The sequence below is a fragment of the Hyaena hyaena genome, unplaced genomic scaffold (assembly GCF_003009895.1).
Source record: "Hyaena hyaena isolate Hyena2069 unplaced genomic scaffold, ASM300989v1 scaffold_820, whole genome shotgun sequence".
Lineage (NCBI taxonomy): Eukaryota > Metazoa > Chordata > Mammalia > Carnivora > Hyaenidae > Hyaena > Hyaena hyaena.
The window spans coordinates 34,881-59,037 of NW_024081454.1; the positions used below are offsets into that span (position 1 = coordinate 34,881).

General features: G+C 45.0%; 1 protein-coding gene across 1 annotated transcript in view; it reads right to left on the minus strand.

Moving 5' to 3' along the window:
• Nucleotides 1–24,157, minus strand: part of LOC120221855 (arf-GAP with SH3 domain, ANK repeat and PH domain-containing protein 1-like) — a gene marked incomplete at its 3' end in the record, with an annotated part of 252,331 nt that overhangs the window by 33,221 nt on the left and 194,953 nt on the right. The window contains exon 4 of the mRNA XM_039219470.1: nt 14,569–14,641. Within this exon, the coding sequence (XP_039075401.1) occupies nt 14,569–14,641 (73 nt within the window). The remainder of the gene's footprint in view (nt 1–14,568; nt 14,642–24,157) is intronic.

Here is a 24,157-nt window from a genome sequence, read left to right on the forward strand (position 1 = left end):
TTTTAATTCATACCAGAGGGATGTGAAAAACTGGGCGACAGTAAGCCTGAGTATCTTTTTGTATTTTATTGTCCATTCACATTTCCTTTTCTGCCTGTTGTTTGCCACTGCTTGCCTTCTCCAGAGCGATCTGTGAGATGATCTGCCAAAGGGACAGCGATCTTCTATAATACGTGTTGCTAAAAATTCCCTCCCATTCGTCTCCTCATTTGGTTTACAGTGTCCCTTGCCGCAGAACTTTTTACATTTCAGGTCATCAAACATACCAGTCTTTACCCAAAAGACCTCTGAGTGTCCTACCCTATATTCCCAAACCTTCTAATAGTTAGTATTTAAAAAAAACAAAACATTGAAAGCTTGAATTCAATCCAATGTATCTGTTTGTACAGCGTGAAGAAGAGTCCTAACATTAAAGAAAGTTCCTAAGCCTTCTAGGATTTGGTTTAGCCTTATTCTCTTTTGAATATTTAAATACTTAATCAATCATCAATGGTTCTTATTTTCTTTCCTCTATGAAAATATATATTGCTTATTTAACACAGCCTCTTGCAGGCATCCACGTTGTATCTGATAGATAAATGAGCACACGGACAAAACTCAGACGTAGCCACTGAGTTTCCCAAGATACGACAACTGCCTATTGCCCTGAGGAGTGATCAGCTGATTAACTGGTAGGCCTGGGGAAGGGGAGACAGCAGCCATCAAGGCACCTTAAAGTGCCTGGGGGTGGAGAAGCTGGGGTCTGCTCGAGTGGGCAGAGACACAGAGACCACCATGGGGCATCTCTCCGAAGCTCACCGTCTTTGGTCTACAACTAGGCAGGGGGACGTTTTAAGAGCACTGCCCTCTGTTCGTGTTCAGTGTCAGAGTGGGATTCGGCTCTCTGTGTCACGTTGATCCATACAACCCGTACCATTCAAAACACGCTTTTGTTGTTAGGTTTATTTATTTTTGAGAGAGAAGGAGTGTGCATGCAAGCAGGGGAGGAGCGGAGAGAGACAGAATCCCAAGTCGGCTCTGTGCTGCCCTGTGCCAGGCTCGAACCCACGAACCATGAGATCATGACCTGAGACGAAATCAAGAGTCGGATACTTAATGGACGGAGCCACCCAGGTGCCCCATGAAAACAATGTTTCAATTTTACAGACACTATGTTGGTGAGGGGTGAGGGGGTCTAGGTTCAGAGTCCAAACTCTGTATTTCCTTAGATACAACTTTCACCAGTTTAGACGCATTTACTTGATTATGATCAAGTTATTTCACTCCCCTGGGCCTCAGTTTCCTCATATGTTCCCACCACCACTCAACAAGGTTAAGGTCCAAGGTAATATCCTTAAAGGCAGAAAGGTTTGCATACATTTTTTTTAAGTTACCTTTCTCCATGCCACTCGGGATGACTCATTCCTCTGATTTTTCAAGGTCATTTTGAATTTGGATTTGTTCTTTCAAATTCTAGCCAAGCCTCTACAAGAATCTGCTCCAGCCCCAAGGGTGTTATCTGGAAACTTAGCAGGCAGACTCCCATTTCCGCAGCAACTGACAAATCTATGAACTGACAGGGACCCAAGACAAGACGCCTGCAGAATTCTACGAGGCGATCACTCAGCATTTAAACGGCATTTGAGCATCGCCCATTACAGCAGAAGCAGCAATGCCCTCTCTTCTGGCTCCATCACGCTGGTCTCCTAACTGCCAGATAATATCCACATCACACTTGGGTTTGCTGTTGCTCTCTGGGTAATGTTCATGCTTTGAGATCTGCCCCCTATGAAGGGGGCGCTATGAAGGAGACAAGTATTCCTTTCCTATTCCGCCCACCCTCCAAAGGAGCCAAGCTTTCTGATAAACAGGTGTAACTTACAAATATAGCTCCACATTTTACTATTACTTCACAAACTGTCATTAGGCACCTACATTGGGATACAAAGGTTATACAGGTCATTTGGTTTGCAGCCTTAGTCCTTCCAAGCTTCAGCTTCTTGGCTGAAATACTATGTGTAAAATAACTCGAGATAAACTGAAGCCTCATTGGAATCTTGTGCTGGTAGATGAAATGGGCTGGGCTAAGACCTGGCCAGGCAGCAGCTCTCTTAACTGCTGCTCTACAGATGATTTGAGATCATCTACATTTGTTCGTAAAACATTATTTAATTTATTTTTATTTATTTATTTTGAGAGACAGACACAGAGCATGAGAGGGGAAGGGACAGAGAGGGGAGACACAGAATTTGAAGCAGACTCCAGGCTCTGACCTCTCAGCACAGAGCCCAATGAGGGACTCGAACCCATAACTGTGAGATTATGACCTGAGCCGAAGTCAGATGCTTTAACTGACTGAGCCACCCGGGTGCCTCATGGTAAAACATTTTACAGCCTACATTTCCAATATTTATTTATTTAACCGTTCATTTATGTGTTAATACTGTATATGTTATAAGCATATTCTACATACAACATACTACTTATATCCATCAATGGTTCTGACCAATTTCAAGGACTTGCAAAAAGCCCTAAGATGGACTGAAAAATTCGGCCTTTAAGTTTGCTTTTTTTTTTTTTTAATTCAGAGAAGGTCCGTTGTTCTCAAATTATAAAGGGATCGATGACCCCAGAATATTAAGGATCACAGAGGAAAGGCAGCTGAATCTAAAGACGCTTCTAGCCTTCAACAGGTGCACAGTCCAATGAGTCTGAGGGAGGGCAACCGCACGGGTGCAAAAGAGACCAAAGCGCAAGCTGGCTTCTCTGGTTCTGGTGGGTGGAGAATGGCATTCTTTATTATTGGACCCCAGGGCCCCCCCACACAGGGTGTCCATAGTCTCTTAGGTTGCAAAAGAACCTTCGTGTCCTTTCATAACCACTAGCTATTTCTTTTATTTATTTAATTATTCTTTTTTTTTATTTCTAGGAGAGAGAGAGAGAGACAGCGTGAGCAGGGGAGGGTAAGAGAGAGAGGGAGTCACAGACTGAAACAGGCTCCAGGCTCTGAGCTGGCAGTCAGCACAGAGCCCGACGCGGGACTCAAACCCACGAACCGCGAGATCATGACCTAAGCAAAAGTCGGACGCTTAACCGACTAAGCCACCCAGGCGCCCCTACAAAATAATTTTTTTTTAAAAAAGTTTAAAAATGGAAATATGACAGAATAGCATTTTCTTCTTTTACCTGAATTTTCTACTGCAAACATGTTAATATATATTACACTTTTACAATGAGAAAAACAAACAGAAAATGTCATTAAAAACAACAACAATAACCACTCCCAGGTTTTCCAGAATGCAGTGGAAGCCCCTTGAAGTTCCCCAAAAAGAAATGTAAAAGTTTGATCAATTATCGAAGACTCGAAGATCTAAGAATATCCTGTTGTCGGCATGCGGGGGACAAACCGGCCATGCAAAGTCATCCTCCATCAACCCACAATCACTCTGTCTTACGGCATTGATTATTTATGAAAAACACTTCAGAATCAGTAACAACCTGCTTGATCTCCATACCTAAGCAGGGCGTCAGGAAAATCAATAAGTAGTTATCTTCCTGGCTAAAGACTCAGCTGGAGGGCCCCTCCAGTCCTAGGGACACACACTTTAAATTCATGTTCACGTCCAAGCCACAAATGGAATTGAACACATGCATGATGGCTTTGGAAGGTTTATCATGGAGCATGGCTGCCTTAAGATAGGGCCTTCCGGGAAGAGGTGAGGCGGGTCAGCCTCCCATGGGATACCCCACGTGGCCGGGGGAGCCTGTGTGAGAGAGGCACAATGGAAGCAAAGCTAGCAGGAACACCACATACAGAAACAACATCAGAGACACCGGCATTCCTCCAGACTCTTGCTGTAGTTTAACTGCACCATCATTCTACAGGAAAACATAACCCTCGTTTGATGAGGCGTAAACCATCCAAGAACATGGTCAAAATGCGACATGGAATAAGAGGCAGTAAGATCTAGGGTGGCCACAGAATCCTGGCTGTAATCATCTAGGAGGGTCTGCTCAAGTCAAACGGTGGTTTATAAAGAAAACTAGACAGTCAGTAAACTGAATCTTTACGCAAAAGGTTTAAAAAGGATTGGCTGAGAAGGACAGAAAACCACAGCATGACACATCTGTGCCTTTAATTTAGGAGACTCAACTTAGTCGATTGGGAAGAATAAGAGAGAGCGCAAAAACCAAGTAAGCAGCACTGGGCACCCCCATCCCACTAGATGATGAGTATGTGTCTGCAGGCAAGAGGGATGGTGTTCACAGGGGACCTTCTCCCTGAGCGGTGGGTGCTGCGTGTAGAGGGGGAACGTGTGCGTTTTCAAAGCCATTGCTCCTAAAGGAACGCCAATCCTTTGTAAAAACACCAAGGTATCATTTTAAGTGTACTTTATTGGCCACGTAAGGATTTTCAAGGGTTATTTCGACCTCATGGGTTAACTTCTACCTGCAGACTTTGAAGCCTAACTTCAGAGGAGGACTACGAGGTAAATACACTTAGTTCACAACGAACTGGAAGTTCAAGAGTACGGGACCATCACTGCTTATCCTCGCATTTTATCACCTACTTGCCTCTCCTGTGCTTCGTATATGGTTTTGACTGGATAAACAGAGTGCCTACTTTCTGTATTTAGGTATCTGTGACCCAGAACCTGAGCTGAAGACATACCTCTCTCTAAGTCACTTTCATGCACTGCCACATATGGAGTCCAACTACCCCGCAACACCTCTCTGCAAGTCAAGAATGTTCTGTCAACCCCTTACAGCTGTATGTTCAATGAGTGCTTAATAAATGAGTTACTCATACATAACTTTTATAACTAAAGATCTGCATCTGCAGTTGATGATTTGACAGAGTAACTTGTACCAGACTAATGTTCCGGCCCATACCAATTATGAATAATGGACATAACATAAACACAACTACTGGCCGCCACTGGCGAGAAGCAGCAGAAGGGGCTGTTACCCTCCAAGGAAGAGAACTTATACCAGAGAAGACCACATTTTAAAAATAAAATTTTAACATTTTTTATTTATTTCTGAGAGAGAGAGAGAGAGAGAGAGACAGGGTGAGAAGGGGAAGGACAGAAAGAGGGAGATACAGAATCCAAAACAGGTCCAGGCTCTGACCTAGCTGTCAGCACAGAGCCTGACACGGGGCTCGAACCCACGAACCGTGAGATCATGACCTGAGCTGAAGTTGGCCACCCAACCGACTGAGCCACCCAGGAGCCCCCACAGAAGACCACATTTAACTGATTTTTCTCTTAAAGGCAGACCTCAGTCCATGCTGGGCAAGGAGAACAGAACTCAAGCAGAAAGTGGCATTTTACTCAGCGGAGGTGTCAGAGGTCAGAGTCTGAGATTGCTCCAGCAGCTGCCAACTGAGTGGGGTGGAAATCCCAGAAAAGAAGAAGTTATAGAAAGGGAAGCCCTCAAATCCAACCCTTGGCTGCCCGGAACTGCAAATGCTTTGAGAAGCGCAGCAGAAAACAATATCTAAAGAGTTAAGCAGGTTCCAGCAACTTCTCATTGCTGAGGGAAGAGGTGAGAATTCAAATCCCAAAAAGTTAGCAGGGCTTGGTAAACACTCTGGGCTGAAAGCCTGGATGGATCGTGCGTTAAGAGTATGGACCATCTGCAGGACTAAGGGACTATGAGCAAAACTAAGATAAACTTACTCTAAGAACAAGGTGATGGTCACCACCAGAAATTTGATCATGTACTAGAAGAAAACACCACACACTTCATAAAAGATAAAAGAATCTAGAGTCTCTACCTTATACAATTGAAATGTCTAACTATGCAAACAAATTATTAGACATGCAAAGAAACAAAAAAAGGAGCCAAAACCAAGAGAGAAAAAAACAGTCAAAAGAAATGGAACCACAGACAAGTTAGATGTTGGAATTAATGCACAACTTCAAAATAAATATTACAAGTAAGTTGAAGAATCTATAGGAAAAGATGGAAAAACGGGTGAAGAGATGACAGAACTCCAGGAAAGACAGAAGCTCTTAAAAAAACCCCAAAAACAAACAAAAAGAAGACCACATGGAAATCCGAGAACTAAAAAATATACAGTATCTAAAATCAGAATTAACTGGATGAGCCCAACAGCAAACTGATACTGCAGAAGAAAGGAGCGATAAACTTGAAGCCAGGAAAGTAGAAATTATCTAAACCGAAGCACAGGAATATAAAGATTAGAGATAACATCTCAGTGACCTGTGGCAGAGCATCAAGCAGTCTAACACAAAAGCAACTGTGAGTCTGAGAAAGAAAGAGACAGAATATGAGAATAAATAACTCGAAGCAATACTGGCTACATTTTTTTCTAGCACTGATTGAATTTTTGCAACGAACTGTAATCATCACCACCACTGATTGATATATCCCAGTAACATTTTAAATATCTTTAATATGTTCTTTCCAACGTGCACAACAAAGTAGGCATTACTGTCCCGTTTTAGAAAGGAGGAAACTGAAGCTTGTGGGGAAAGCGAAGCAGAGTGGACACGCCCGTGCGGTCGTGGCTCGAAGAGGGCAGAGTTTGCGTTGAACTCTCTCCGCGAGTTCAGAGCCTCGAGCTGCAGAGGACGAAGCAGTCATCACGGACACTGTTATCAGGTACCTATACGACCCGTGTTACGCTTCACAACCGTCCAAGGAGGCAGAAAAACTGTTTCCGTGTTCAGAAGTAAAGAAAAAACTGCCCAAGGTAGTCTCGGACAACCCAGTCAGGGGCTAACTCAACATCCGACCCCACGTCCACGTGACCCTTTCCAGAATAAGTCACGAAGGGTGTGCGGGAAGCATTTTAGCCTACGGGAGAGAATGCACGGGGCCTCGGGCTTCACCATTCATTCATAAATGCTGCCGATCACAGAGGACCCGGTAACGGCAGCGAGGGTTGGAGGAACACTGTGCGGTGAGTCAGTGCCAGATCCAGTTTGTGTTTTAAGTAAAACAAGCTGCTCCTCTTTCCGAGGGACCCGTCTAGCACTTCTGTGCTATGGGGTGGCCATGTTTCCTGTGCCTGTCCCCTTGCACAGGTGAGGCCCTCCCCGGAGTCCTCACTGCCCCAGCCCAGGGCGGTGGCCACTCACCTCTGATGGCTAATTATCTGGCGATTCTGCCTCGGCGTTCTGGGCATCACTAATAGTGTCGTTACTTACTAGCTGTGTACATAGTTTAAACCAGGCTTAAACGTAAACGCAACAGCTGTGTAAGTAATTCAAACTAGGTGACTTCACCCCAAAGTGGCCAGCAGAGACAATTAAGAAAAATCGTAAATCTAATATAAGAAGGCACTCAGCAACAAAGGTCAGCTATAATTTATTACTTCTACAAAATCTGGACTATTAAAGTAGAGGATACGTTTTTGTATTTACCTTTAACAGTATTTTTGTTATTTATCTTGAGGCTTTAAAAAAAAATTCTGAAGCACAGGTTGGGGAATGAGCATGCCCAGGTTGATTTAAAATGACTTAATTTCTCATGAAGACTGCTTCCACAAAATGAGCGTATATATCATGGAAAAATATCTCATTTTAAAATGGAGAGCTGGGGTGCCTGGGTGGCTTAGTCGGTTAAGCGTCCGACTTTTGCTCAGGTCATGATCTCGTGGTTCGTGGGTTCGAGCCCCGCATCGGGCTCTGTGCTCACTGCCAGCTCAGAGCCTGGAGCCTGTTTCAGTCTGTGACTCCCTCTCTCTCTGACCCTCCCCTGCTCACACTGTCTCTCTCTCTCTCTCCTAGAAATAAATAAAACATTAAAAAAACTTTTAAAAAAATGGAGAGTCCTTTCAGGATAGCAAAATGAAGGAAGTGCGCACACCTGCCCTCCACGCACCCCCCCCCCCCACCAGCCCCCTGCCTTGGATTTCAAGTAAGAGAAAATTTCAGCCTACAGTCTGAATATGAAAACTGGACCTTCTTAAACATCCTGGAGTTATGAGATTATTCTGGAAAGAAACTCAGATTTTCTAAACGCAGTTTAAAACATTTCTCCAGTTTTATCCCTGAATAATTTGAGGAGTTATATTCTCCTGGGTAAGAATGCTTCCTTTTGGAAAATGCTTCCTTCCTTTACCCTTTTGAAGAAACTAATTATTTCAATTTGTTTTCACCTCTTAAGGTATAATAATGGAGCCACATGAATACAAAATGGCTTGTAGGCCAGAAGTAATCTGTTTAGACTTTCCTTAAGTCACTACCAAAAGGTATTTACAGTTTCAATCTTAACATTTCTACTTTTGAGGGCTTAAAATTACTTTTTTATTAATAAGTTTACTGTAATTCAAAATTTTCTAAAAAAAATCAGATGATAATCCTCAAACTTGGAAAATAGCAAAAAATACATAAAATTTCCTAAACACAGACATGTTGCTCTTTGTAAACCTTTTGATATTTTATGCTTCCGTATGTTTCTATTAAAGTTCTAATCTATTTTATCTCTTAACTATTCCAGTTAGGAAACGTTTTCTTGAAGCTTCACTTCTTGAAGAAACACTCCAGGATTAAAAATACCATCACATGACACAATGGTAAGACACCAAACTTAATGATCAATTCTAGTTATAATTCACTTGGCACTGTACCTTTAAATGTGACAAAATGTTAGCTAAAAAAGGTAAAATGAACTTGCTTGGATACAAAACCATTCACTTTCCTATCCACTGATGAAATTAGCACTTTACCTTTAAGATCTTAGATTTCATCGTACACTATGAGCTATTTCTTAAAATAGATAAATTAACCAAATGAAAATCTGGGGCGAACATCACACATTAATTTTGCGTTAGAAAACACAAATGTTCCTATAAAACTGCTCACTACTTAGTTCTAAACTGAAAAGGAGAAAGTAGAAGGGAAGGCAAGGGGAAATCTGCCTTTTTCACTCACGTGAAAAGGCTATGGAGCTGTTTATGACATTCTAGCTGTATTCTGGAAATAAGACTTCCATATCATACGCTTGTAGTGGAATTACATACCACTGTCACTTTTTTATTCACTAAAATTAAAGAATTTAAGAGTCCCAACTTTCAGACTAACAATGTTATATATTTCTAGGGGGCACCATGTATTACTAATAAGTTACAGTGTACTCCGAATGTATCTTGGCATGAATTTTAAGGAAGCCACTCTTTAATAATAAAATCCACATAATAAACAAATCCAAATAATATGGATTTGTGGGGAGGGGTGGGAAGGATCCTAGGAGAAGAACCAGGCGCGGGAATATTCTGGGGTCTTTACTCCCAAGGAAACGTATACTCATGTGTAATAATACATCTGGTTCAAAAAGACGAACACATTCAACCCAGCAAAGTCACAAGAAACCGGGTGCACCACGCTGACTAGGAAGCGCAGGCCCCTCTCACTTGAGTAACAGTGTATTTCTGTTTGCTTCCTAAATAGCACTGGTAAGCAGTGAGCTCTTCTTTCTCAAGAGACACACTGACTTCCCCCGAGCCTAGGATCTGCATGCCTGCGCCCATGTTGGCGAGGACAGGAGCCTGCTGAAGCCAGTCCAACGTCTAGTGCCCTGACCAGGGGTGTGCACCAAGACTGAGGCAACGTGTCATTGGGCGAGTGAAGGCAGGATGGGGTCTGGAAGATTCATTCTGGCGGTGGTTCCTGGTATCCTCACAAGAGGGTGGCTGGCTTCCTCCAAGACAAACATGGAGCAGGTTGGGGACGTGGGGGGGGGGTGCTCAGGAGGAAGTGAGCCCTTTCATGAACTGGCCTAGAAAACCACATGGTTTGCTCCGTCACACTCTATTCATTAGAAGAAAGTTGTAAGTCTGGCACACACACCAGGGAAGTGAATGAGGCTCTATCTTTGGAAAGAAAAAGTGTCGAAGACTGAAACCTATTTCTTCTAAGTTTATTCGTTTAATATTTCTGAGAGAGTGAGAGAGAGAAAGAGAGCACGTGCACTAAATGAGGGAGGGGCAGAGAGAGAGGGAGACACAGAATCTGAAGCAGGCTCCAGGCTCTGAGCTGTCAGCACAGAGCCTGACACAGGTCTCGAACCCATTAACTGCGAGATCATGACCTGATCCGAAGTTGGACACTTAGCTGACTGACCCACCCAGGCACCTCTCCAACATATTTTAAAACCTCTACTGTTTAAGAAATTATTAGCTATTTTAAACATACATTGGGGGATGGGGCGTGGGGGACACACACATCATGGCAAACTTTCTAAATGACAATATGCTTCACAGATTAATAATGTCAACACTTCAGAACTGAGGAACAACACAGGAAAGCTGAATAGCTTGGAAAATTTTCCCTTGATCCAAGCAGTTCACAGAATTCAGCTTTTTTTGTTTTTGAAATGTTCTCATATGCAGCAGTAAGACAAAGAGACAAATCCCAAAGCCATTTTCAAACTAGAGGCTTATGGGGAGACAACTTGTTTTTCTAATAAAATTTCTGTTATTATTATACTGTGTCCGAATTAATACTGGTAAAGCTTGAGTCAACATAATAACTACGTTGTAAAAGTAAGACCCTCCACCATTCTTGAGCATCTTCCACACAGTCTGGGGGAGGTGGTGGCAGCGAGGGGGGGGGGTCCATCTCAAACCAGAAATACAGAAATGCTTTGTAAAACTGTAAAGAACATCAGATGGGTCTCATGTCACTTAAGCACTGTGAGAAAACAAGAAAATTATGAAAACACACTGGGAAACAGATACCAGGGTTTAGCCTCTGTGGCTTCTCTGGATGAAGCCAAAAGCCCTTGGATGGGAACTGCCCGGATTCCACTGGGCGTGTATCATGGAAAGATCTGCAACACCGCTGTTTTTCTCATCTAGCTATTTTTTAAGAATTAAACGTCACGGCGCTGCCCACGCAAGCTGACGGGAACCCTGAGTGCACCATGCTCGTTGGCGATGGTGGAAACCCGGGCAAGTCCTAGCAGTCGGTGAGGTCTGAGATTTCAGCCCCATGATAACGACCGCGGTGGCCCCTCTCCAGGAACCACCGGTCACCCCAGGATCACACTGCTGGGAGGTGACATTTAATCCATTCATTTGTGAGGAGCCATGATTAAACATTCAACAGCTGCTCATGGCAAGCTTCTCGGGGACCTATGTAGCCAACATGTAGATGAGCCCCTACCACGTGTCAGGCAGACGACAGGTACGGGGTGGCTGTATATAGGAGAGCTGGAATAAGTGGACTCTTGTCCATTACTGTTAGGTGTGACACCTTGCAGAAGTCAGTCTGGCTCCTGAAGCTTCAGTCTCACCACTTATAAAATGGGATCCAATGGGGTAAGAGTAGACCTACCTCAGAGGCTTCTTCAGCTTAGCTGCGTACGCATCAACACCCCTGAACGTCACCTCCTCCAAGAGGTGTTCCACTCAGCGCCCAGGCAGAATGTACCAGATCCCTCTTTGTAAGCTTTCCAGTTTCTAAATTCCAAGTGCTTTCTGTTATCTCTCCCACTGAACTGGAAAATTCATGAAGGCAGAGATTCCAGAGATTTGTTTAAGACACGCAACCCCCAGGATGGTATCGGAACTGGTGCTCAATAAGTGTTTGTTGAACAAACTGTATTTGGTGACAGACACATAAAATATGGAGATAAAGACATAGTACCAGCCCTCCTCAAGTAGTTCATGGGTCGGTGTAGTGGCTCTCCATTTTAGCTGCACATCACCTGGGGAGTAATTTTATTATGATCCCAACACCTGGGCCTTATTCTAGAACAGCTCTGGGTGTGCAGCCCTGAGGGACCCCTGTGTTTGTGTTTTAAGTGCTCTTTGGGTGAGTCTAGCGAAAAGTCAGGGTTGGCACTCGCTGGTCTAATGCCAGAGACCAATCAGCGGTTAGAATACGACAGGGTGTGTGCTCTCCTCCCACAGCACAGCGATGTCCTGGGATGATGGAAATGTCCTGGGTCTGCACTGGCCAGCGCTGCAGCTGCACATCACACTGTGGCTCCTGGGGCTGGAGACCTGAATTTTAAGTCTCATTTGATACTAAGGAACTTGAATTTAAAAAGCCACGTGTGACTAGAAGCTACTCTATTAGACAGAAGAGACGCAAGGCAAAGTACGCAGGGGAACCCCTCATCCAGTGGGGGGGGGGTTACGCTCAGCTCACCGCGGGCCCCATCCACAAGGCGAGAACAATCTCATGGAGGAAATGGCAACCAGACTGCACATACTCTCAAACTCTCTACCTTACACACATGCACGGACAGCCTCTCCCTCCACCAAGGAAGCCAGGAAGCGCCTCTAATGAAGGAGATGAAGCACTTCCCTACCAAGAAAAAGAGCCCTTGTATGGGCTGCTGAAGGATGTGATTGTGCTCACGGTGCCTCATGGAGGGAATGCATCCTGAGCAAGGGCATTGGGGGAAAAGGGGGTACGTGGAGCCCCAGCAGAGCAAATACGGTAGCAACGGACAGCTGCACGTCAGGCGTCTCCCTTCGGAGGCTCACAAGCTGAGAGCTTCAAGCATAGACTGTAACGCTGCGGAGACTGGACGCTTGCTCCTCAGGAGGGTAACGGCTCAGTAAGCTCTTTAGAAAATCGGGCCGGTCCAGTGCCAGGTGCAGAAGACTGAATTAATGCAGAGAAGGAACCCATGCCATCGAGCTAGCTATCATTTCCCCATGTGTGAACCACCTATTAATGTCAGGAAGTTTGTTAGGTGGCCTTAAATATTACCTCATTTTACCCACACAAGGCTCTGCAAATTAGATGATTATTTTCTCATTTTGTGGTGAGGCAATTTAAGATCTGTGGAAGTTAAGGAATTTACTTAACAAGTAGTGACAATAAGTGATCTATACCACCTGAGTTTTTTTTCTCACAAAACTATTATTTTATGAAACAAATATACTACTGTTTATTTTTAAGGTCCCCATTTGTTTTTCCAAAACGAATCTGGATGATCACAACCAATGATTCAATAAACCTACTTGTAGACACACATTTTACACATACTTTCACTGATACAGAACATACCCGCAGCCATACAAAAAAGTACATAAGTCTTAAGTGTAACATTTGAAGAATTATCAAAAACTGAACTGCACTATGTAATCATCCCCAAACCAAGAAAGAGAACAGTACCAGCACCCCAGAAGCTCCCCCTTGTGCTACTGGCTAGTTATCTCCCCAATTCACCTCTCCCCAGAAAGCGAAGATCTCAAAAGGGGCTGCCCCATTTTGGGAGTAAATGAGTATGAAGGGAAGGCAGAAGTTATACCATTCACGGCAAGACTTAAAACACTGGAAACATTTAAACCATCACTATGTAACTAGACAATTCTCTATTTATCTGTCTTAATTAGAGGTTAGTGTCTTATTGGAAATATGGAAATTAGAGAGAGGTGTCGAGGAATCAGGATACAGGCTGTGTTAACAATCAGGCCCAAGAGCTTTGAAGGAGAGACAATTAGAGTTCGCTGAGATTCCCAGCTCTGATGACAGGAGGGCCGTAAAGCATCTGACGGCCGAGGTTTTCCCTTTTCAATGTTCCTTTCAACTCCATAATTTTATGACAATTAGGAGTATGAATATAAATAAAATATAACATTTATATAAAATATGAATGCATGGTGTTTACGGAACTTCCCCAAGGTGACAGGCCCTTTACAGATATTAGCTAATTAACTCCCTTCGATGACCCCGTAATAATACCACAGTCTCTGCTTTAAAGAGAAGATGGAGGTTCAAAACAGCGAAGCAACCGGCCTGAGGCCACACTGCTTAGTAAGAGGCAGGGAGGGTGCAAACGCACACCTGTCCCACTTCAAAGCCTGCACCCTTTCCACGTACTCTGCTGCCGCCCCGCGGGTTTTGCTACGCTACAAACTGATTCCTCAGACGTTCTCTCGTCCTGCAATCGTGACAATGAAAGATGGGATGTCACAGACCTTGAAACTCATCTTACGCTTCCAAGCCTCGCCTCGCCTTCCCTGGGGCGGGGGAACCTACCATTCCTTGTGTGACCCACTGTTATCCCGACTGGGCTTATTTCTTCTTATCCACGGACAACATACTCGGTCGCCAAGATGACAAGGTGGGCAGACCACGTAAAAACAGTCAGTTCCACGGTTACCGGGCACATCTGCAGCCACGGGAACAGACTCTGGTTGGCAGGTCTGTTCAGGCGTCGGTTCAGCCTCGTTCCCTACCCCCCCTCTCACCCGGTGCCTGGCACTCATGCCCATTTCCAAGTGTACATGCCCATTTCGTACTGTGTGCGGCAGAAGGAATGATCCTCAGGCCTTTAACGGAGACCCCTGAATGCCAGACTGGCCAACGACACAAACAGATGCTGCCTATCTCATAAGTCACCTGTGGCTAAACTGCTACGGTTTTAAATGTGTAAAAACCCACTGCAGCTAATGTTCTTTCATCGTTTTACTTCTGGGAACAGTAACTGGTTTAGGTGGAGAAGAAACAGAAAAAGGGGAAAAACAGAACTTCTTTGACCTACTTATTTTTTCTTTTGTATCGTCTTCTATAAACCTACCCTCTTACAGGTAACAGAGAAGACTGCAGATGTGATCTATAATTCATGCCGTCTGCTTTGGGAAGTACTTACCTTGGCCGGAATTATATATTGCTTTGACAGACTTCTTCACTTTCTGTAAGGCTGTTCTATCTTGGTCTAGAGCCTAAAAGAGAAAAACGAGGGAAGAAGATGTTGGAAAAGTTGGCGAATTAAAACTCATCCGTAACGACCTTTGTTTCGCGGACCGCCACAGCGGTACATACCCACGGGGACATATTTAGGAACAGGGAACCATTTCAGAGACTGGAAGGACCCATGATCTGAGGAGTTCTGTTTCGGGGATCAAAAGAGTTGTCCCACAGAGCTCAGTGCTGGCTGAAGCGGACAGCATGGCAGTCAGTCGGTTTTCACAGCAAGCTCTGCACGGGAAAGCCCCTTGCGATAGGGGAGGGCTGGCTGTCCCTGGGAGAAGGTGCAGCCAGGGAAGGGAGAAGGCCTACGATGTGAATGACACCTGTCTGAGGGACCCGAACACATTTTATCACCTGATGGAAATTCCAGCTGGGAAGAAAACATTCAAAGGGTGCCATAAGAGTGACCTGAGGATTCCTTTTAAAGTTGTTGTTTTAACATTTTATCTTTATTTTGAGAGAGACAGAGCACGAGCAGGGGAGGGGCAGAGAGAGAGGGAGACACAGGATCCGAAGCAGGTTCCAGGCTCTGAGCTGTCAGCTCAGACCGTGATGCGGGGCTTGAACCCAGGAACCCCAAGATCAGATGCTTAATCGACTGAGCCACACAGGCATCCCTGAGGATTCCTTTTAGAACCAGAAAGACTTGTGACATAAGGCCAGTTATATTTTAAAATTTTGTTTACTAACAAAGCACAGCATGGAAAATGCTACCATGATGCTGGTAATGCTTTTAAATATTTCTTAGATGGTGAAGAAACCCATCTACATCATCCACTTGTACTACAAGTTGTGTGTGGGAGGGTCCCTGGCGGAATGTCAATGTTGATTTTTTTTTTTTTAAATGTTTTATTTATTTCTAGGAGAGAGAGAGACAGCGTGAGCAGGGGAGGGTCAGAGAGAGAGGGAGTCACAGACTGAAACAGGCTCCAGGCTCTGAGCTGGCAGTCAGCACAGAGCCCGAAGCGGGGCTCAAACCCACGAACAGCGAGATCATGACCTAAGTGAAAATCGGACGCTTAACCGACTAAGCCACCCAGGCACCCCAGTCAATGTTGATTTTTAATCCAGGGGCTGGACTACAATTGTGCCCTGTTTGTGAAGACCCGTGCACTTAGGATATGTACTCTTTTCATAATGTGTATTTCAATTTGAAATCAAATTTAAGAAGGGTTGTATTCAATATGGAAATACATATGGCATGCTGCCCTAACTTTTTTTTTTTTTTATAATTTTTTTTATTTCTAGGAGAGAGAGAGACAGCGTGAGCAGTGGAGGGTCAGAGAAAGAGGGAGCCACAGACTCCAAAACAGGCTCAAGGCTCTAAGCTGGCAGTCAGCACAGAGCCTGACGCAGGGCTCAAACCCACGAACCGCGAGATCATGACCTAAGCAAAAGTCGGACGCTTAACCAACTAAGCCACCCAGGCGCCCCTTAAAGTAACTTTACCCACCCCCCCTACTTCCCTGAGGGTTGGCGATCCAGAGACTGGGAGCCCGTGGACAGTGTGTTGAAACCTGGAGGGCATGAGCAGCAGCAGCAGTAATCATGAACTTGTATATATAAAATGTAAGGCCATTAAATGTACACCCACACCCATGACATCATCCAAACCTCAAAACCTCAGAGGAGAAACCTGAGGGCCACACTGAGTACAGACTCCTGCCCATGAAGGGCGCATGAAGAGAAGGAAAGGGTAAGTGCAGCGGCAGCACGTGCCGATCACACCCTTGCCCTGCAAGACGGTCTTTCCTGCCACTCTCCATCCGGGGCCCAACTGGCGCTGCCCTTCCCCTTCGGCTCCCATCCTCTGGACCCTGGTGGCTGGGAGGGTGGGCACCTGACATGCACTGGGCCCAGGCCCCTCACAGGATTTCTGGGCTTGGGAAACAGACCACAGTGTGCTGATCCTTTCTGAGAGAGGAGCCCGGTGACCACCAGTGGTGCTGTTTCTAGCTCGGTGGAGGAATCTGGACAGACAGACAGTCTGGTAACACACACAAACCATCAGACATATGAGCTGGAGAGGGTCCTGGTGGCACTGGAGTCCTGACCTCCAGCTGCACCCAAGGCTACCCTTCCTGTAGATTGAGCACATGTCTGCCTCAAGATGGATGAAGTGGGGGTCCCGTCACTTGTGAACACAAGCCCCAAATAACAAAGGACTCTAGTTTCTTGAGCACTTGCTACACCAGGTATAAGTTTGTATGATGGACATACCAGTAGATAAGATACATATGCTTTCAATATCTTCTCCCTTTGCACCGCATCTTTATACAAACCCCAGAAAGCAGCATCTACACGTTTAAGATGAGAAAATAGGCCTTCAAAAATATTTGCAGAAAAGGAAGGAGACAGGAAAAGATGAATTAAGTTGTCCAAAGTCACAAAGCCAGAAGGTGCTAGAGTCCCATCTCATGCTAATGTCTACTGAATTCTCTAACCTAACGGGACACTGAGGTAAAACCCCGAGTTTTCAGACCACAAGTGTGACGTTACTTCCACCATGCCCGTCACTCATACTCTGCCTCCACACATTTGTCACAGCCATGTCCCATCTGCACTTCTACTTAATAGTTTTCTTTAAACCAATTCATGTCTTTTACATTGTCCAGAAGTGTAGTTCTGACCACTAACAGAAGATACCCTTTTTAGAAATCACTGTGAATCTCTCTACAAAATGCTCATCAGGGGGCCCTTGGTGGGGGGAGCTCAGCTGGCTAAGTGTCCGACTTTTGGTTTTAGCTCAGGTCATGATCTCACAGTTTGTGAGTTCGAACCCCGTGCTGGGCTCTGCGGTGACAGCACGGAGCCTGCTTGGGATTCTCATTCTCTCTCTCTCTCTCTCTCTCTCTCTCTTCCCCCCTCTCTCTGCTCTTCCCTAGCTCGCTTTCTCCCTCTAAATAAATAAACTTAAAAAGAAAAAAAGATAAAATGCTCATATGTTCCGTGCCTGTGACCGCCCCATATAACACTGTGATACTGCACTCCACACTTAAGGAAGCAGTGTCTCTTACGAGGCACTTTCACGAGATGCAAAGTTTGAGTTATTTCAAAGAGTTGACATTTGTACTTTAGAGAAAAGAGGAAAGAGAAGTCACATTTTAATAAGTGCTTAGTATGGCACAAAGGGTGCTGAGGTTGCCCTCGACCGCCTCACCAAAAACCTGTGAAAGGGGTACTATTATTAAATTCATTTTATAGATGAGGAAAACCGAGGCTCAGAAAGTCTGAGTTGCCCTGGACAGCAGAGCGGGAGTCTGAACCCAGGTCCTCACAACAGAACCTGACCTCCTAACAGCACCCAGCTCTGGGTCCCCGTGATGTCCGGGATGGACTGCATCTAAAAATAGAGGCTCATCTTAATGGGGGTGGGGGAGAGGACTCTGCCTGTTTTCAGAGACAGACAAGTTAAGAAATTATAAGCCATTTAGAGTTAAGAGTCTTTGGGGAAAGAAACTAATGCAAATAAGTATGCATTCAAGACACGAAATCTAATGGGTTTATCTTCTGATGAACTGCTTTTGTGGGAAGAACATTTAAAAAATAATCCCAATAACAGCTGCCATTTATTTTTTATGTCCATATTCTTACCATCTTTTTTTTCTGATGAAAAACCTTGGGCTTTAGAGAAATAAAACAGCTTGCCTACCAAGTGGCACATCAGGTAAGAGAACTGGCCAAGGCTTTTTCAAGCACACCACTCACCCACGGTGGCACGAACGTGTGTCCACAATCCCCCCGGGTCTTACAATTTCCTAATTGTTTTCAAGAAAGAAAAAAAAAAATCCTGCCTCTGGAAGAAAAGAAATAGCCCTTCAGCTTTGGGCAGCGAGGGCCACATAAAGATGGGTCTACTCAAAGACGAATTAATGAGGGGGCTTTAATGTCTTTGCACAGTTAGAGAGTGAATGAGCCCAAGGGAGCACAGGGATGTGGAAGATTCCAGCCTCATGTCTTAGGAGACTATCTGCTTCCTTTATTTCTCCCCCCTCCCAACTCGGCAAAGGCTCAGAAATCATGTTGAAAATTTACCAAGTCGTCTATAAACTAACAGGGTGTAAAGTTCACGTACGTGCTTTTAAAGGTTATTAACAACATCCGCATTGGACAGCTACAGTTAGAGTTGAATCTGGGTCACACTTCTCTTTTTACATCCTAGCAACTGGCCACTGGCAGGAAGAAGCCACAGAAAACGCACTTTTCCAGGCCCCGTGTTTAAGAGAAGCAGAGGACACTGTTGTTGAGTCAGACAGGGCTCCCCTCCAGGACAGCACATGTCTACACATGCTACGAAGTGCCATCCCCTCAACTACCAGATGAGCAACATCTGGAGTGACATCCTCTCAAAGGCCACACGTGTACAGTTAAGAAAAGGCTGAAAGAAGAGTGGCAGATTATGTGGGCTCTAAAATTACTGTCTTTCCCGATGCTCAAATACATACCTGCATTTCTAAGTATGCATCTGAGGTTGAGCAATTCAAAAGGGTACGTGTGTGTGGGAGAGAGGGAGGGAGGATGGATTCACAAATAAAGGAATCCAGGAGAACATGCTGATGTCTAATAATAGAAGAGCACCTTCCCCATCCAAAATTCGGCAATACAGCAACTTCATATTCGCTGCGCTGCTAGAGAGCAGGGTCTGTAACGTAGAGAAGCACTTCCGACCCGGGACTGGAACTCCCTGCAGCTACTTCATGCACAGTCCTAACAGGCCCGGCCCTCTGAACTCACAGAGAAGACACGGGCTGTTGCAAATGGGAAGGATGCTGTCGGAGAAGCCGTGCCGACAGCGGCCTTACGTGGGAGCCAGAAGAACTCAGAAGCGTTATACAAACGGGACATAAGAATGCAAAGCTCTTGAGGAGTGTGAGGCCACTCAGGAAAGGATGTGGGGCCTTTCGAACCCTTCCAGGACAGGCAGCATCCCTGGGTCACAGGAGAGCACAACAACACATATTCTAGAGATGCGCAGGGCCCCGGCCACGCGTGCTCCCCGCTCAGGGCGTTTGCTCCAGCTGATCCCTTTGCCTGGGGATGCTCTTCCCTGAGCAAGTCCCATGACTGGCTTTCTTCTCACACAGGCCTCAGATGAAAAGCCCCTTCCTCCGAGGGCCCTTCTACCATCCACCTAAAGCCTAAAGCAGCACACGCCCTCAGCCTGCTTCCTTACTCTCTTTTACGCTCACGCTAGCTTTTCCATTGCTCTACCACATCCTGGAACGATCCCGTTTACGACTTGTTTATCCTGTATTCATCCCCCTACAGAAAAGCTCTATGAAGGCAGGGCCTGTGCAACCTGTTCGTGGCTAAATGCCCATGCCCCGTGCCTAGCAGGTGACAGATGCTCAGAAGGGCTTATGCAATGAATTAACAAATGACCGAATAAATAAAGTCCTCAGTATTCACAGTTCCGCAAAACAGGAAAGTATGTAATGTAAGGTTTGCCTTGAAAATGGCTGAACGAAATAAAGTTCTGGACGCAGAAAATGTGGCTGTCTGTAATTCTTCCCCTAATGGCTTCGAATAGCCCAGGTTTAGATGGATGTAGGTATGACATGTACAGACAGTCACATGGGTATAAGAGAGAAGATCAGAGGGCACTAAAAATAAAGGTTTTGGAGGAGACACAGAACTTCTACATTCCAAGTTAATTCTGTGCCTTCAAACAGTTATTCTGGCAACTTTCTTAAAAAAGACCTTATTAAAATATGATATACAATAAATGAGCAACAGTGACACTATTGTTACTATCCTTTAAGATTTTCTGTCTGGGAACTGCTTTCTCAGTCTATGGCACCTCCCTCAATATACTCAAATGGAAACACTGGGGTACCTGGGTGGCTCAGTTGGTTAAGTGTCCGACTTCAGCTCAGGTCATGATCTCATGGTTCGTGGGTTCAAGCCCCATGTCAGGCTCTGTGCTGACAGCTAGTTCAGAGCCTGGAGCCTGTCTTAGGATTCTGTATCTCCCTCTTTCTCTGACCCTCCCCTGATCACACTGTCTCTATCTCTCTCAAAAAAATTTAAAAAAACAAAAACAAAAACAAACGGGAAACAATGGATGAATGTGGTTTGTGAAATTATGTCTTCGAAGCTAAATCTTATGCCTGTACTTATGAGAGAAAGGAAACAGTGGTTGTCAATAAAATAACCAGCACAGAACTTGTTCGAGATATGCCCAGGTGGACAGCCTCACACCTACCTTCCGAGGATGCCAGGCACTAAATGTACGAGTGTACACCTGCTAGTGCAAAGCCTTGCACAGAGCCGGGTCTCGCTACCCCCACCTCTGAAGGTGCTTCTAAGAGAGAAATTCCTGAAACATTTGGAGCAGTGACAGCAAACATCTCTGAAGCAAGTGGTCCTACCAGTAACGTGATTTCTTTAATAAAAAGAATTTTTATTCACTTGGGGGAAGGGGGAGGGCTGTTTCCATTTTATCACTTTCTAGTCACATTTGGAAGTGTAATTTAAAAAATGCATCTTTTTAAAATTTCTATTTATTTATTTGTTTATTTTTTTGAGAGAGAAAGAGAAAGACAGCATGAGCAGGGAAGGGGCAGAGAGAGAGGGAGACAAAGAATCGGAATCAGGCTCCAAGCTCTGAGCTGTCAGCACAGAGCCCAACGCGGGGCTCGAACCCACAAACCATGAGATCATGACCTGAGCCGAAGTCGGACGCTTAACCGAGCCACCCAGGTGCCCCTAAAAGTGCATCTTAATAGATGCATTTGTCCTCTAATCACTACAAAGCAAACATCCTTCCTATGTGTAAGCCCTATAAGAGGGAAAGGAAGGGAAGACTATGTTGGTCTAATTTTGGTTCATCCCTGACTGCTTCAGCCTTCAGCTTAGTGAGCAAGCAGGCTACCTTGCAGAAAGGAGGCAGGACTGGGAAGCTAAGTGCTCAGGCTACTGGATGTCTAGTTAACATCAGCAGAAGGCCTCTGAGAATGAAACAGAGATAGAAGTTCTCAGTCTTGCAGCCACATCAACACATTCATCATTTATCTGTCATAAGGCCCCATACGCTAGAACGCATACATGTATAATTATAACATGACTCAGGAATAAGCCCAGAAAGTAATCCAATATGACAAAGAAGAGCACTGTTTATAAAGTGAGAAGAGAAAGACAATGGAAAACATCCATTAGTTCATAGAAGAAGAGGGATCAGGCAAATCATGTGAGTATGTGCTCCGAGGATCATCCAACTTGGGTTGTTGTGGGTTTTTTTGTTTTGTTTTGTTTTAATCATTTACTTACTCATCTAGTAACCGTGCCTGGCACATGCTGACCACTGCTCTGGGCCAGGCACTGGTCAGGTGCGCCAACCAAATATCGCACTGAGCTTCCCCGGCCACCTGCCCCTCTCTCCCTTCTATCTGCCACAGCAAGATGGCAACGACGGAGCCCTTCACTGGGGAGGACACGGAGCCTGGCACTGCTTCTAATGAGACTGATGAGGAAGGTATTCAAAGACCACTGACCCTGGCTACCCTGGGGCTCCACCCACACTTTATATCATTCTACTCTTTACCTTGTATTTTAGGTGTTGACGTGCCCATGTCTCTTCCCTACTCAATTAACTAAGAGCTCTATGAGGACAATATTTAATGAGTTGTTTTTTTCTGTACATAAAAGATGCCTAGTTAGAATCTGCTGAATTGAATGAAAATACACACACACACACACACACACACACACACACACACGAGGAAGGAAGAGTGAATGAAGTCCCTGTTCTGCAATGAAATCCAGATCTCCTCTACTGCCTGCAATGCCCTATGTGACCCAGCCCTGCTGCCTTTGGACTTCTGTTCCCACACTCTCTGCTACTCATGTCTACACCATACCTGCAATCTTTCAGAACCCACCAGGCTTGTTCCTGCCTCAGAGTTTTGGCAACTGCTGAAATCCCATTCTCGAAGCTCTTCGAGAAGCAGGCTTGGCCTGCTCCTTCTCTCTCTTTTTCTTTTCAGTGTTTTTCCTTTCCAGCTCAAATGCTGGAAGTGCAGCCCCTATCAGCTTGAGGGGTCAGGAATCACCTTGTGTGCCAGCTACGTGACACCAGCAGTTAGGCTGAGGTTCCCTCGGAACTCGGAACTCGGAAAGTAGCACAGAGCAGCTGGTGCAAACAGCGGGGGGCACAGCGGCAGCAGCTCGCATATGAAAGGAAGGGGTAAAGATGTTATCTGTTATCGTTAGTTTCAAGATTAATAGGGGCTGGATGAGGCAGCTACGCAAGGGGAAATGCTCAACTTAAAATAAAGTTCAATTTGCATCACTGAGCCCAAAACTGGAAAGTTGACATGTCATCCACAAATAGAGGTGTTTATCTGTGCTATTTTAGACTATAAAAGGTATCTTTAAGATTCAGATCCTCTGATACTCATACAGATTTTAACCGGAAACTTAATGTCCTCTGCTGTACCTATGGCTGAAGGGTGACATCGGGTAGGATTTCACCCACAGATGCTAAAAATCTGTAGATGCTATAAATGACTCGGGTTTGGCCCCCCGTTGGGAAGTTCCTTCCCAGTTCAGATCTGCAGCAAACACTCAATCTATCACTTTTGGCAATACTTCCTGACCGAATTCTGAGGATCTATTTATTCCATCCATGAAAACACTACCGACCTATCAACTTTCCAATCCAAAGAAAAGGTACTGCTTAAAACTGTAACTCACAGAAGCCCACTTTCCTGGGTATGCATAAATTAGGTGTGTAAACATCTTTAGGGCAGGGATTATGCCAAGCCCAGTGTAGGGGCTCAATAAATATCAGTCAAATGACCCTGCCTCTATATTAAAAGCATCTAGCATTAAAGGTGCATTAGAACAAGACTGACACAAAAATGCTACTACTTATTTCTCGTGAGCTGCTTATTTTAAAAACCTAAGTGTTTATTCCTTACTTGAAAGAAGTATCATCTCAACTAATGTAAATACAGCAGTACTTATTTTTTGCTTGGATGATGCAGGTATAAATACTCATTTCCTCATCCCCCCGGGCTCACTCTGTCTTTCAAAAGTAAGTCACGTCTATGAGGTATCGATGACATCATCAGATTTTCTCCGTGAAGGCCAGGGACCTTGATGAAAGTCACTCCCCTCAATTAACCACTCTGAGGCTGCTTTTGCTGCTTTTGCTGCCTCAGAGAATCCAGAATGTAACGCGGGCAGAGGGAGCTGAGCAGGACCTGAGCAGGGCCTGCTTCCCTCCGCACTGTCCCCTCTTCCTTCAGATGGGAAAAGGGACCAGACAGGGAAACAGCCCTCCACCCCCGCCCCAGGAAGGGAGGGCCTGACTCCCTTTCAAACTCAGTGGTCCTTTCAGTAAGCCCTTCTGCCTCCTGCACAGATGTCAGGATCCAGACATGTGAACAAAAAATGTGGAGCAGCTCTCCTTCCAGACCCTTGACGTCAGATTGGTCATCATAAAAGAGCTCAGCCACTGCATCAGCGAGACCCTAGCCCATCTT